At 43.6% G+C, this 14,042-nt stretch overlaps 1 protein-coding gene across 8 annotated transcripts in view; it reads right to left on the bottom strand.

Annotated features, from left to right (window-relative positions):
- DNAH5 (dynein axonemal heavy chain 5) overlaps positions 1-14,042 on the bottom strand; it is a 201,611-nt gene that overhangs the window by 127,002 nt on the left and 60,567 nt on the right. For all 8 annotated transcript variants that reach the window (XM_078391705.1, XM_078391701.1, XM_072998500.2 and 5 more), the window contains one exon: positions 6,595-6,833. In XM_078391705.1, the coding sequence (XP_078247831.1) occupies positions 6,595-6,833 (239 nt within the window). The remainder of the gene's footprint in view (positions 1-6,594; positions 6,834-14,042) is intronic.

Below are 14,042 nucleotides of genomic sequence, written 5' to 3' on the forward strand. Positions count from 1 at the left end.
GGTTCCATCATAATCCAATGTACTCTAGGTCTCACTGAATTCAATGGATCTATTCTAGGTAAGAAGGGAGAAGAATGCATCTATATTAATGCTTTTCAGCATACACAAAGAGCACGCCATTCTTCATCTATCCTCACAATTATTTATCTGTCCTACTTCTGTGGTCGCATAGAGTAAAACAGTAATATGTTCAAGCCCCAAATGGTCTAAACAGACAATAGGACAACTTAAAATGCACTCAGATTTTAAAATAATAGGATAATGTATGTCAGTCATTCAAGTCCTTTTGTCAACTGATTGTTTTCTGACAGAATTATGGAAATCTAATTCTGCATGTATCTATCTTTTCTATGACATATCAGAATTTAAAAATACATTGACAGAGAACTGAGATGTTGTAACAGAACACAACGAATACATCTGCAATGGAATTTACTGTTTCCTCCACCTACATGGTCTGATTCTTATTTGATAAATTTATATTTTATCATTTTACTGTATTTTAATTGTATTTTAATTGTTGTAAGCCACCCAGAGACTTTTGGGTAGAGTGGGCGGCATATAAGTTACATAAACAAACAAACAAACAAACAAATAAACATGGCCAGACAGAAACACAGCCAAAACCAAGCCCTACAGCCTGTCCACCAGCAGCCAGCCCCAACTTTGGAAAAGACAGGAGTGAGTTGAAGTGGAGAAGGACAAGAACAAATTCCAGGGTAAGTATCAAGCACACCAACACTAGAAGCCACTAAAGAGAAGCCAAAACCAGCAACCGATTGTGTAGAAACTGAAATAAGGCAGGAGTTGTTCTGTACCACAAGAACAGGCTTACCCAATATAAATTTATATTTTTTAGAAAAAAATTTTTTATTAATCCATTCAAAATAGCATAACAGAACAATACCTATTGTAGTTCAATACTAGTAATTTTCTTTTTCATAAAAACATATGCCTTCATATATACACAATGTTCACATTATCTTTTTATCTTTTCAGGTAGTCTCTTCCATGGCTCATTGTTGCATTTTTATGTCTAGCTGATGCCGATTAGTCAGTTTCTCCATCAGTACCACTGCCTATATATTTTATTCATATATCTTTGCTTCTAGGTGAGATCCTGAGCATCTTTCCAGCACTGGGCAATTTCATTTCCCACTGCCCCTTTAAGAGTTGCCACCAATTCTTTATTTGATAAATGTTCGTTTCATTGCTAAATTTATAGACCAGGACAGCAGAGAAGAACACGAGAGAAGAAGGGTTCAAACATGCACCCACATCAAGACCAGGGTAGGATGGACTGAGCTCAGACAAAATTGGCCCAAGACTCCTGACTAATTGAACACTATCAGGAAATGACCCCACAAAAGTCTAAAAATGATTAAGCATAAGAAAGAATGAGTGAGTAGTATAAGGGACTAGCATTCCTCAAACTCATTTTGACAGGTGCCACGCCCCTTTAAGGAAGGATTAAGGGGTCGAGAATCGACCTAACCCCTTCCCCAGAAGGGGTGGGTTTAGGGGTGACGTAACGGGTTGTGGAGGTCCCTGTGGCCCTATAGGGGTTTTCCTAGAGGCCAGGATCCCCTGTGGCCAGAGCGCAGCCTCAGAATTGCCCCCCCAAAGGGAAGTGTTGCTGCCATGGCCCTGTAGGCCAATGGGAGGCATTTGAGGGGTTTGGCTAGAAAACGGGCAGCCGTAGAGCATGCCCCGGCATACCCTTAGGCCTCCTGGGTTGGAAAGGCTACAGCTGGGATTTTGGGGCCCTTCTGATATACTGTAACAACAATTAAATAATTATACCTTCAAAATAGGAGACAATTTTAAAGCAATGGTTAAAGAAAACAACAACAACAACAACAACAACAACAACAACAACAAGCCTCTTCTGTTATGATTTTGGGGCCCTTCCGTTATACTGTAGCAATAAATTAAATAATTAGACCTTCTAAATAGGAGACAATTTTAAAGCAATGGTCAAAACAAACAAACAAACAAACAAACCTCTTATGATATAGCTGTATAAACCTTTTTCATGATTTCCACTTTTCAGTTCAATCTTATGTTATATAGAAACTAGGATTTCTCATTTCTCATTGCGGCAACTCAAATATACCCCAAGAGTTTCACTTGAGAATGTGCAGTAACAAAGCTTGCAACTTAAAGACCTGTTTGTAATTTTCAGAAGTTTGGACAAGGCTGAAGGGGTTTGGCTAGAAAAGGGGTGATCATAGGGGATGTCTCGGCAAGCCCTTAGGCCACCTGGGCCTGAAATTCCACAGCGGTGATTTCAGGGACCTTCTGTACGTGCTCACCACTCTTTGCAGAGACCAGTGCGCTTGCACCCCCAAAGTTGCTACCAGGAGCCTGTGGGTTGTTCAAAGCCCCTGTGTCCCTTAGGACCCCCCTCCAAGACTCAGAGAGGCTGCCTGAAGACCCAGAAAATCTAAGAAGAAAATGCAGGTCTGCAGAAGCCCTATTCCTATTTACCGCAAAGCCAAAGCAGACGCCAAAAAGCACAAGAAAGCTGGCCTGCACCTTGATGTGGGGTGATGAGAAGGATCTTGAGAATATTCCATCAAATTTATTTGTGGCCGCTGTTGTAGACAGTCACAATAAATTAAATAATTATGCCTTCTAGTGCCACTATCAAAAGCGTCAGTGCTAAGTGTTAAGTTGTATTTCCACACTGATGGGTGCTCAATGATATTGAAGATTTACCAAGTAATATTTCTACATCATCACCTTAACCAATCTTCAAGCTGTGGCTCCTTCTGAAAATTACAAAAATAAAACACCCACTCCACACTATACATTTATAAAAGGATAAAATACAGTGGTGCCTCGCTTAACGGATGCCTCATTTAACTACTAATTCGCATACTGATAAAGATTTTGCAATAGCAAAAGCGATCGCATAACGATGTTTTCAATGGGGAAAAATTGCTTTGCAATTTTTCCCCATACACCCCATTTTCGCGCAGCTGATCAGCAGGGCTTCGGGATGATCGCAGGGAAGCGCTCTCCCCCACCATCCCGAAGCCCTGCCGATCAGCTGGGCAAAAATGCGGGCTTCGGGAGGATGGTGGGGCGAAGGGATTCCCCCCCCATATTCTCAAGCTGGGCAAAAATGCCAGCTTCGGGAGGATGGGGTGAAGGGCTTCCCCTCCCCATCCTCCGGAGCTGTGCAAAAATGCTGGCTTCAGGAGGACGGGGGGGAAGGGATTCCCCTCCCCATCCCCCCAAGCTGTGCGAAAATGCCAGGTTCGGGAGGATGGGGGGAAGGGCTTCCCCTCCCCATCCTCCGGAGCTCGGCAAAAATGCCGGCTTCGGGAGGAGGGGGGGAAAGGCTTCCCCTCCCCATCCTCCGGAGCTGTGCGAAAATGCCGGCTTCGGGAGGATGGGGGGAAGGGATTCCCCTCCCCATCCTCCGGAGCTGTGCGAAAATGCCGGCTTCGGGAGGATGGGGGGGAAGGGATTCCCCTCCCCATCCTCCGGAGCTCAGCGAAAATGCCAGCTTCGGGGGGATGGGGAAAGGATTCCCCTCCCTATCCTCCGGAGCTGTTCGAAAATGCTGGCTTCGGGAGGATAGGGGGGGAGCCATCCCTTTCCCGTACCTTCCCCCAGCTGACCGGCGGGGGCGGCAGAGATGGGGGTGAGGGGTGGCTCGGGGAAAGCCGGGAGGCAGGGCAAGGCCCGGGTGTTCTGGTGGCCCTCCTCCCGAGCCCTTGCTTGCCCGCTGCCTAAAAACGCCCGGTGTCTCCCAGGCTGGCTAGCTGGCTGGCGAGCGAGCTCCGGGTGGATGGCCCGCCCCTTCCCGCCCCCGGCGGCTGCCTCCGAGACCTCACTCGCCTGCCACCCAAGGACACCTGGTGTCTCCCGGGCTAGCTAGCTAGCTGGTTGGCAGTGCTTTGCCACGATCGGTTCCCTGCTTGGGTAACCGATCATGGCAAAGCAATGCTTTTTTAACAGCTGATCGGTGGTTTCAAAACGGCCATCCGCTGTTTTCTGGACGGATTCCTCACTTAAGAGGCACCGAAAATGGCCGCCCCTATGGAGGATCTTCGCTGAACGGTGAGTTTTTGCCCCATAGGAATGCATTAAAGATTTCAGACGTTTGAACGCAGATTTAGTAAGTAGGCTTGAAATAGAAAGGAGCAATAAGTTGAACAGTACAAAATCTCCACATTTTAGTAAAATTGCCTTAATACAATTCAAAGTAAAAAATGTTTTCCACATTTTTATACCCAAGACCTTTTTCTAGAATCTCTCTCTCTGTTAAAACCCATTTTGATTTTCCAGGAAGTACCCTATAGAGTTTTAAGCAACAGTGATTTTAGAGATAGTTAAGTTGTATTTTTGATTTTCCAGGAACCCACCCATAGAGCTTTAAGCCATAGTCTTCAGAGAGAGGTTGATCAGACCTTAGCATTAATCAACAAAATAGACAGTTCTCATAAGGCCTAGAGACTTTTGAAAAAAGCTTGCAACTTAAAGACCATGTGCCACCAGTCTTCAAATTCTGTGGCTCCTTCTGCAAATTACAAAAATAAAACACCCACTATGCAGTATATATTTATAAAAGGTTAAAATAATTATTTATTGCAAGGATTCAGTGCAGATTGGCCGTGAGGTGAAAAATAAAAATAAGTCATTTTTGTTTCCCAGTAAAAATGAGGATCATTGAGACACCATATCAGAAGGGCCCTGAAATCATTCATAACAGAAGAGGCTTGTTGTTGTTGTATTTTAACCATTGCTTTAAAATTGTCTCCTATTTTGAAGGTCTAATTATTTAATTTATTGTTACAGCATATCAGAAGGGCCCCGAAATTATTCATAACAGAAGAGGCTTGTTGTTGTTGTTTTCTTTAACCATTGCTTTAAAATTGTCTCCTATTTTGAAGGTATAATTATTTAATTATTGTTGCAGTACAGTGATGCCTAGCATTGCGACGTTAATTCGTTGCGCAAAAATTGCTGCAGAACGAAAACATCGCAATGCGAAATAAAAAAGCCCATAAAAATGCATTGAAACCCCTTCAATGCATTCCTATGGGCTGGAAACTCACCGTTCAGCGAAGATCCTCCATAGCGTGGCCATTTTGGCTGCCTGGTAAGCGAGGAATCTGTCCCAGAAAACAGCGGGTGGCCATTTTGTTTACCCGGAGGCCATTTTGAAACTGCCGATCAGCAGTTAAAAAATCATCGCTTTGCGATGCTCGGTTCCCGAAGCAGGGAACTGATCATCGCAAAGTGAAATTCCCCCATAGGGAACATTGCAAAGCGATCGCTTTTGCGATCGCAAAAAATGTGTCACAAAGTGATTTCATCGCTAAACAAAGCGATCGCTATGCGAGGCACCACTGCACATCAGAAGGGCCCCGAAATCCCCACTGTGGCCTTTCCAACCCAGGAGACCTAAGGGCATGCTGGGGCATGCCCTACGGCCATCCCGATTCTAGCCAAATCCCTTGAACGCCTCCCATTGGCCTACAGGGCTGTGAGGGTGACACTTCCCTTCAGGGGGCCAATCCTGAGGCTGTGCTCTGGCCATGGGAGACCCCAGCCTCTAGGAAAACCCCTATAGGGCCACAGGAACCTCCACATCCCCTTACATCGCCCCTAAACCCGCCCCTTCTGGGGGAAGGGGTCAGGGTCAATTCTTGACCCCTTATTCCTGCCTTAAAGGGGTGTGGCACCTGTCAAAATGAGTTTGAGGAATGCTAGTCCCTTATACTACTTGAGTGCTGTTGTAGTTGACCTTACCTAGCTCCAATATTTTCCCTTTGTTTAATACTATGCGGTGATCTGTTTTGTTAATATTTCATTTATTATTTTGTCATTGCCTTCATGGTAGTCATATTGTAACTGCTTCAGCTGGTATACGTTTATCATTATTGTTATCTAGCAGTGTGTATGACTGTCATAATAATTTACCATTAAGGATTTGTTTATTTAGCCCATAAAAATAAGCACATCTGAAGACGTATCTGCAACTAGACAAAATTCATCACAGCTTCCATGCCATTCTTGCAGCCCACCCATTGCTCCCTGGCAAAATGAATCCAAGAGTCTACACAGTGTGAGAGGGTTTTCTCTCAGAAGCAAGGGTGGGGTACATGCAGCGCTCCAGAAGTTTCTCAGCTGCAATTTTCCTCAGCTGTAGCCAACAAAGTCTCAGTGAGAGATGATCAGAGTTGCACTCGAGCAACATGTGGAGAATCCAAGTTACCTCTCAGTTAAGCTTGTTTTTGGAGAAGTCCTCTATTAACCATATTCCCATTTACATGTAAATTACGTCTCTCTCTCAGTAAAGAATGAATGTGTGCTGCAATTATCAGAAGTGTTAACAATAATTTGGGGGCAAGAATCCAAAGGATAAAAATGAAACCAGTGGAAAGACAGATTACAGAGGATTACATTTTAAATAAAAATAATGCCAGAAGCTATACTTTTGAGAGGTTTGCTTCAAGCAACTAAAGATTAGCACTAAGTCTGGCGGAACAGATACATGCTGCTTCTCACTTACTCTTGATAACAGGTCACGGAACCTGTGCTAAACAGATATCTAATACACCCGTGTATTCTTACCTGTTCTGAAACTCAAGGAGTTCATTATTAATTTTCTCAATGTTCACTTCAGACCAGAGGATATCATAGTAGCCATTTACAGTTTCAATGACATTGTTGTAAAGGCCATAAAGCTTCTGTAACAGGTTGAGCTGCTTCTTTATCTCAAGGAGCTGAGGGTACTGAGTCACAGGTAGACCGAAAAGCTCTTCACCCCCAGTGTAGGTGACGTATTTCCGATAAAGGTTTTCAAATCGATTCTAGAGTTTAAAAATCAAAGCTTCAGCATACTGTACTTTCTGTGCTTGAGATAATAAAGAATAAAATGAATACTGCTCAAGAAGGTCACTCACCTAATATTGGAGGAGCCAGCAGCCAAAATAAATGAGAGCCACAAGGACAAAACCCAAAATATGTGATTTATCACACAACTTTCCAAACCATAATGGCATGACAACATGTGCTGTTATATGGCTCACCAATCTGGCTGGATCCCTTTAACTCCTCAGTGGAAAGACTCCAGGCCACTTTTCGCTATAATATCTTTGCTGTGTGTCATATGCAGCTCTATGCCTGGAGGCAGGCTTAATCAGATTAGGGATACAAGCGTGGCTGAGACACTTTAAATACTGGCTGAGAATATGCTTTGTGGCCATCAGTGACCCCTTAATTAGGGGTGTCTTGTCTGATTCTTTACATTCTCCCAGTGTAAAACTGTTCATACAAAAGGTGTGGACCATGGCTATCTCCCTAGAACACCTGGGTGCTCTACCTTTTGCTCAGTCTTATAGACTGCTCAAAAAGAGATTCCTGAATATTGAAAGGTAAGAACTCTTTGTGGCAGCCCGCAAAGTATGCTCACCTTTAAATCTACAATTACCATTATATATCAATAAATCAGCCTGTTATTTACATCTCATAGAGAGCCCACACGGCCTTCACTCTAGCCATCCAATGTCTTATATGGTAGATTTAATTTGCAACCTCTGAAAACACAGCTCTGCCCTTGTAACTCTGGGTCCATAGAGTCGCTGCAGCACATGCTTCCCTACTGCGCACTGAACAATGACATTTGCTCTTCAAACCTGGAATCGATCCTTGTTACTGAATAGGTGGAGAAGGCAATCTTGTACAATCTCCTCCTAGGTGTAAATAAAAGCTACACCAGACAGATGGCCAAATGTATTAGTTTACTAATTCAACAGCGTAGAACTCAATTTTTAAGAAATCCACCAGTCTAATTTTATTAGATGCAGTTAATTATTCCTTTATGTATACTGTAAGTTACAGATCATGGACAATGGCTAGGTGTTACCTTGAAACTAACTATGTACTGCTATATTCTGCTTGCAATGAGGCTTTTTGATCTGTTTTATATGGAGTATATATCTCCCATCATCATCATAATGACATTGTCTCAGCATAAGTAGGCAAGAGGATTTTGACCATAGTTGTACTGTCTTCCCAGGGTGTAGATGAGACATTTTATACCTCCTTCATTGCTTTTTGTGTGCCAATAATGACAGCATTTCTTCTGTAGAGATGGTCCCTCTTCCCTGGGAACTAACTATTATAATCTCAACCCTTTTTGCCTCTATTCTTTCCCCTCATGCACATACATATGTTGTTGTTGTTTAGTCATTAAGTCGTGTCCGACACTTCATGACCCCATGGACCACAGCACGTCAGGCCCTCCTGTCTTCCACTGTCTCCCAGAGTTTGTTCAAATTCATGTTGGTAGCTTTGATGACTGTCCAACCATCTCGTCCTCTGTCATCACCTGCTCCTCTTGCCTTCATACTTTCCCAACATCAGGGTCTTTTCCAGGGAGTCTTCTCTTCTCATCAGATGGCCATAGCATTGGAGCCTCAGCTTCAGGATCTGTCCTTCCAGTGAGCACTCAGGGTTGATTTGCTTCAGAATGGATAGGTTTGTTCTCCTTGGAGTCCAGGGGACTCTCAAGAGTCTCCTCCAGGACCACAATTCAAAAGCATCAATTCTTCAGTGGTCAGCCGCCTTTATGGTCCAGCTCTCACTTCCGTACAAAGCTACTGGAAAAACCATAGCTTTGACTATGCGGACCTTTGTCGGCAAGGTGATGTCTCTGCTTTTTAAGATGCTATCTAGGTTTCTCATCACTTTCCTCCCAAGAAGCAGGCATCTTTTAATTTTGTGGCTGCTGTCACCATCTGCAGTGATCATGGAGCCCAAGAAAGTAAAATCTGTCACTGTCTCAATATCTTCCCCCTCTATTTGCCAGGAGGTGATTGGGCCAGTGGCCATGATCTTAGGGTTTTTTTTTATGTTGAGCTTCAGACCATTTTTTGCGCTCTCCTCTTTCACCCTCATTATGAGGTTATTTAATTCCTCCTCACTTTCTGCCATCAGAGTGGTATCATCTACATATCGGAGGTTGTTTCTTCCAGCAATCTTAAGTCTGGTTTGGGATTCATCCAGTCCTGACTTTCTCATGATGTATTCTGCACAGAAGTTAAATAAGCACAGGGACAATACACAGCCTTGTCGTACTCCTTTCCCAATATTGAACCAATCAGTTGTTGTCCAGGACATCCAAATCTTTTTTGTATAATTACTCTGTGTATTCTTGACACCTCTTCTTGATGTCTTTTGCTTCTGTGGGGTCCCTACCATTTTTGTCCTTTATCATGTCCATCTTTGCACAAAACGTTCCTTTAATATCTCCAATTTTCTTGAACAGATCTCTAGTTTTTCCCTTTCTATTACAGTGGTGCCTCGCTTAGCGAGGTTAATCCATTCCGGATTAACCCTCGCTCAGCGAATCCATCGTTAAGTGAAACAAAAAAGTCCATAGGAACATATTAAAACTGATTTAATACGTTCCTATGGACTTAAAACTCACCGTTCTGCGAGTTTTGTCCATTGCGGCGGCCATTTTGGATGCCTCGTTAGCGAGGCAAAACAGCGGTCGCCATTTTGTTTTAGCGGCGGCCATTTTGGAACCGCCGATCAGCTGTTCGCTATGCTTTGATCGCGTCCGCGCGATCATCGCATAGCGAAAAAAGCCCATAGGGGCCATCGCTGAGCGAACGCTCCAGCGATGGCCCGGGACCCATCGTTGTGCGGATTCATCGCATAGCGAAGCGTTCGCTATGCGAGGCACCACTGTATTTTCCTCTATATCTTTGCACTGTTCATTTAAGAAGGCCCTCTTGTCTCTCCTTGCTATTCTTTGGAAGTCTGCATTCAATTTTCTGAAGCTTTCCCTATCTCCCTTGCATTTTGTTTCCCTTCTCTTCTCTGCTATTTGTAAGACCTCGTTGGATAGCCACTTTGCTTTCTTGCATTTCGTTTTCTTTGGGACAGTTTTTGTTGCTGCCTCCTGTACAATGTTACGAGCCTCTATCCATAGTTCTTCAGGCACTCTGTCCACCAAATCTAGTTCATTAAATCTGTTCTTCACTTCCATTGTATATTCATAAGGGATTTGGTTTAGATTATAACATTACCCCAGTGGTTTTTCCTACATTCTTCAGTTTAAGCTTGAATTTTGCTATAAGAAGCTGATCATCAGAGCCACAATCAGCTCCAGGTCTTGTTTTTGCTGACTGTATAGAGCTTCTCCATCTTTGGCTGCAGAGAACATAATCAATCTGATTTCGGTATTGCCCATCTGGTGATATCCATCTATAGAGTCACCTCTCATGGTGCAGTGGTTAAACTGCTGTACTGCAACCAAAACTGTGCTCACGACCCAGGGTTCAATCCCAGGTAGCCAGCTCAAGGTTGACTCAGCCTTCTAGCCTTCTGAGGTTGGTAAAATGTGTACCCAGCTTGCTGGGTGGGGGGTAATGTGTAGCCTGCATAATTAACTTGTGAACCGCCCAGCATACTTTTTTTTTTTTTTTTTTTTGCTTTTGTGTTGTTGGAAATTAGTGTTTGTGATGACCAGCTTGTTCTCTTGACAAAACTCTATTAGCCTTTGCCCTGCTTCATTTTGAACTCCAAGGCCAAACTTACCTCTTGTTTCTTTTATCTCTTGATTCCCTACTTTAGCATTCCAGTCCCCTAGAATGAGAAGAACATCTTTCTTTGGTGTCAGTTCTAGAAGGTGTTGTACGTCTTCAGAGAATTGGCCAATTTCAGCCTCTTCAGCATCGGTGGTTGGTGCATAAACTTGGATTACTGTGATGTTGAAAGGTCTGCCTTGGGTTCGTATTGAAATTATTCTATCACTTTTGAGATTGTATCCCAGTACAGCTTTTCCCACTCTTTTGTTGACTATGAGCATTACTCCATTTCTTCTATAGGATTCTTGCCCACAATAGTAGATACGATGATCATTTGAATTGAATTCACCCATTCCCATCCATTTTAGTTCACTGATGCCCAGGATGTCAATGTTTATTTTTGCCATCTCCTGTTTCACCACATCCAGCTTCCCAAGGTTCATAGATCTTACATTCCAGATTCCTATGCAGTATTCTTCTTTGCAGCATCAGACTCTCCTTTCACTTCCAAGTGCGTCCACAGCTGAGCATCCCTTCAGCTTTGGCCAAGCCACTTCATTAGCTCTGGAGTTACTTGTAATTGTCCTCCACTCCTCAGTAGCACGTTGGACGCCTTCCGACCTGAGGGGCCCATCTTCCAGTGTCATATCTTTTAGCCTTTTGTTTCTGTTCATGGGGTATTCTTGGCAAATATACTAGAGTGGCCTGCCAGTTCCTGCTCCAGGTGGATCGTATTTACTCAGAACTCTCCACTATGACCTGTCCGTCTTGGGTGTCCCTGCACAGCATAGCCCATAGCTTCTCTGAATTACTCAAGCCCCTTCGCCACATCAAGGCAGCAATCCGTGAAGGGGACACATATATATACACACTCCTAAACCAGAGCCAAGGGAAGAGGGCATCAGTTGTTGTGAATTTAAGCCTTTCCTTTCATATGTCATGTTGCTAGGAAAAATTCCTCACCACCAGTGATGCTTGTGAAGGAAGGAAGGAGGAATGCCTCTTTAGCTACAGAATAGTTTCAGAGATTGCAGGGACAATTGCTATTCTGTTTGCAGATTGGACTGCAATCACTGGTTGCTGCCAAGATCAGCCATATCTGAATATACCCATGGTGAATAAGGAAAGACAAACTGTGGAACACTACAGATCTTGGAAAGCACTTAGGCAAAAAAAAATAAATTGCAGAAGGCTTTTCTGCAAACAGAACTTATCCGGATTTCTTGATTCTGGCAGGACATTGTTGCTAATCTATATGGAGGCTGATGTTCGGAATCATCAACAAGAGAACATTATCACAGAAGAACATTTCCTGAAATAAATTACCTAGTAGAGAGAGTTAATACAGCGTCTGCTACCTATGCTACGTAGCTATGAACATTGGAGCCTGCTCAGATTTTAAGATCATCAGGAGAGGCCTTCCTCTCAGTCCCGCCACCTTCACAGGTGCATTTGGTGGGGACATGGGAGGGGGCCTTTTCAGTTCCTGCTCCCAGATTCTGGAACTCCGTCCCAGAGGAGGCCAGACTGGCCCCATCTTTGCTGCCCTTCCATAAGCAGACAAAGACCTTTTTCTTCAGGCAGGCTTTCCCTCAGTGACTGGCTGCCTGAGTGGTTTTTTTTTTATGGATTGTTGTGCCTTACTGCTTTGAATGTGGTTTTGGTATTGCTTATGTTTTTTATACGATATTTGTTTGACTCTTTTAAATATTTGTATATTTATTGTTTTTAGTTTTCAAATATTGCCTCTTAATGTAAGCCGCCTTGGGTCCTTTTTAAGGAGAAAGGCAGGGTTATAACATTTTAAATAAATAGATAATACAATTAGGAAATCACTAGAAGCAGGTCTTCATTTCGTTTAGTCATTTAGTCGTGTCCAACTCTTCGTGACCCCATGGACCAGAGCATGCCAGGCCCTCCTATCTTCCACTGCCTCCTGGAATTGGGTCAAATTCATTCTGGTAGCTTCGATGACATTGTCCAACCATCTTATCCTCTGTTGTCCCCTTCTCCTCTTGCCTTCACACTTTCCTAACATCAAGGTCTTTTCCAAGGAGTCTTCTCTTCTCATGAGATGGCCAAAGTACTGGAGCCTCAGCTTCAGGATCTGTCCTTCCAGTGAACACTCGGGGTTGATTTCCTTTAGAATGGATAGGTTTTTCTCCTTGCAGTCCAGGGGACTCTCAAGAGTCTCCTCCAGGACCACAATTCAAAAGCATCAATTCTTTGGCGGTCAGCTTTCTTTATGGTCCAGCTCTCACTTCCATACATCACTACAGGAAAAACCATAGCTTTGACTATGCGGACTTTTGTTGGCAAGGTGATGTCTCTGCTTTTTAGGATGCTGTCAAGGTTTGTCATCGCTTTCCTCCCAAGAAGCAAGCGTCTTTTAATTTCGTGGCTGCTGTCTCCATCTGCAGTGATCATGGAACCCAAGAAAGTAAAATTTGTCACTGCCTCCATGTCTTCCCCTTCTATTTCCCAGGAGGTGATGGGACCAGTGGTCATGATCTTAGTTTTTCTGATGTTGAGCTTCAGACCGTTTTTTGCACTCTCCTCTTTCACCCTCATTACAAGGTTCCTTAATTCCTCCTCACTTTCTGCCATCAGAGTGGTATCATCTGCATATCTAAGATTGTTGATATTTCTTCCGGCAATCTTGATTCTGGCTTGGGATTCCTCCAGTCCAGCCTTTTGCATGATGTATTCTGCATATAAGTTGAATAAGCTGGGGGACAATATACAGCCTTGTCGTACTCCTTTCCCAATTTTGAACCAATCAGATGTTCCATATCCAGTTCTAACTGTTGCTTCCTGTCCCACGTATAGGTTTCTCAGGAGACAGGTAAGGTGGTGAGGCACTCCCATTTCTTTAAGGACTTGCCATAGTTTGTTGTGGTCCACACAGTCAAAAGCTTTTGCATGGTCAATGAAGCAGAAGTAAATGTTTTTCTGGAACTCTCAGGCTTTCTCTATAATCCAGCGCATGTTAGCAATTTAGTCTCTTGTTCCTCTGCCCCATCGGAATCCAGCTTGTACCTCTGGGAGTTCTCGGTCCACATACTGTTGAAGCCTACCTTGTAGGATTTTGAGCATAACCTTGCTAGTGTGTGAAATGAGTGCAATTGTACGGTAGTTGGAGCATTCTTTGGCACTGCCTTTCTTTGGGATTGGGATGTAGATTGATCTTTTCCAGTCTTCTGGCCACTGTTGAGTTTTCCAAATTTGCTGGCATATTGAATGTAGCACCTTAACAGCATCATCTTTGAAGATTTTAAATAGTTCAACTGGAATGCCATCACCTCCACTGACCTTGTTGTTAGACAAGCTTTCTAAGGCCCACTTGACTTCACTCTCCAGGATGTCTGGCTCAAGGTCTGCTACCACATTATCTGGGTTGTCTGGAATATCCAAATCTTTCTGGTATAATTCCTCTGTGTATTCTTGCCACCTCTTCTCGATGTCTTCTGCTTCTGTGAG

This window comes from Pogona vitticeps, chromosome 4 (genome assembly GCF_051106095.1).
Source record: "Pogona vitticeps strain Pit_001003342236 chromosome 4, PviZW2.1, whole genome shotgun sequence".
In the NCBI taxonomy this organism is placed as follows: Eukaryota; Metazoa; Chordata; class Lepidosauria; order Squamata; family Agamidae; genus Pogona; species Pogona vitticeps.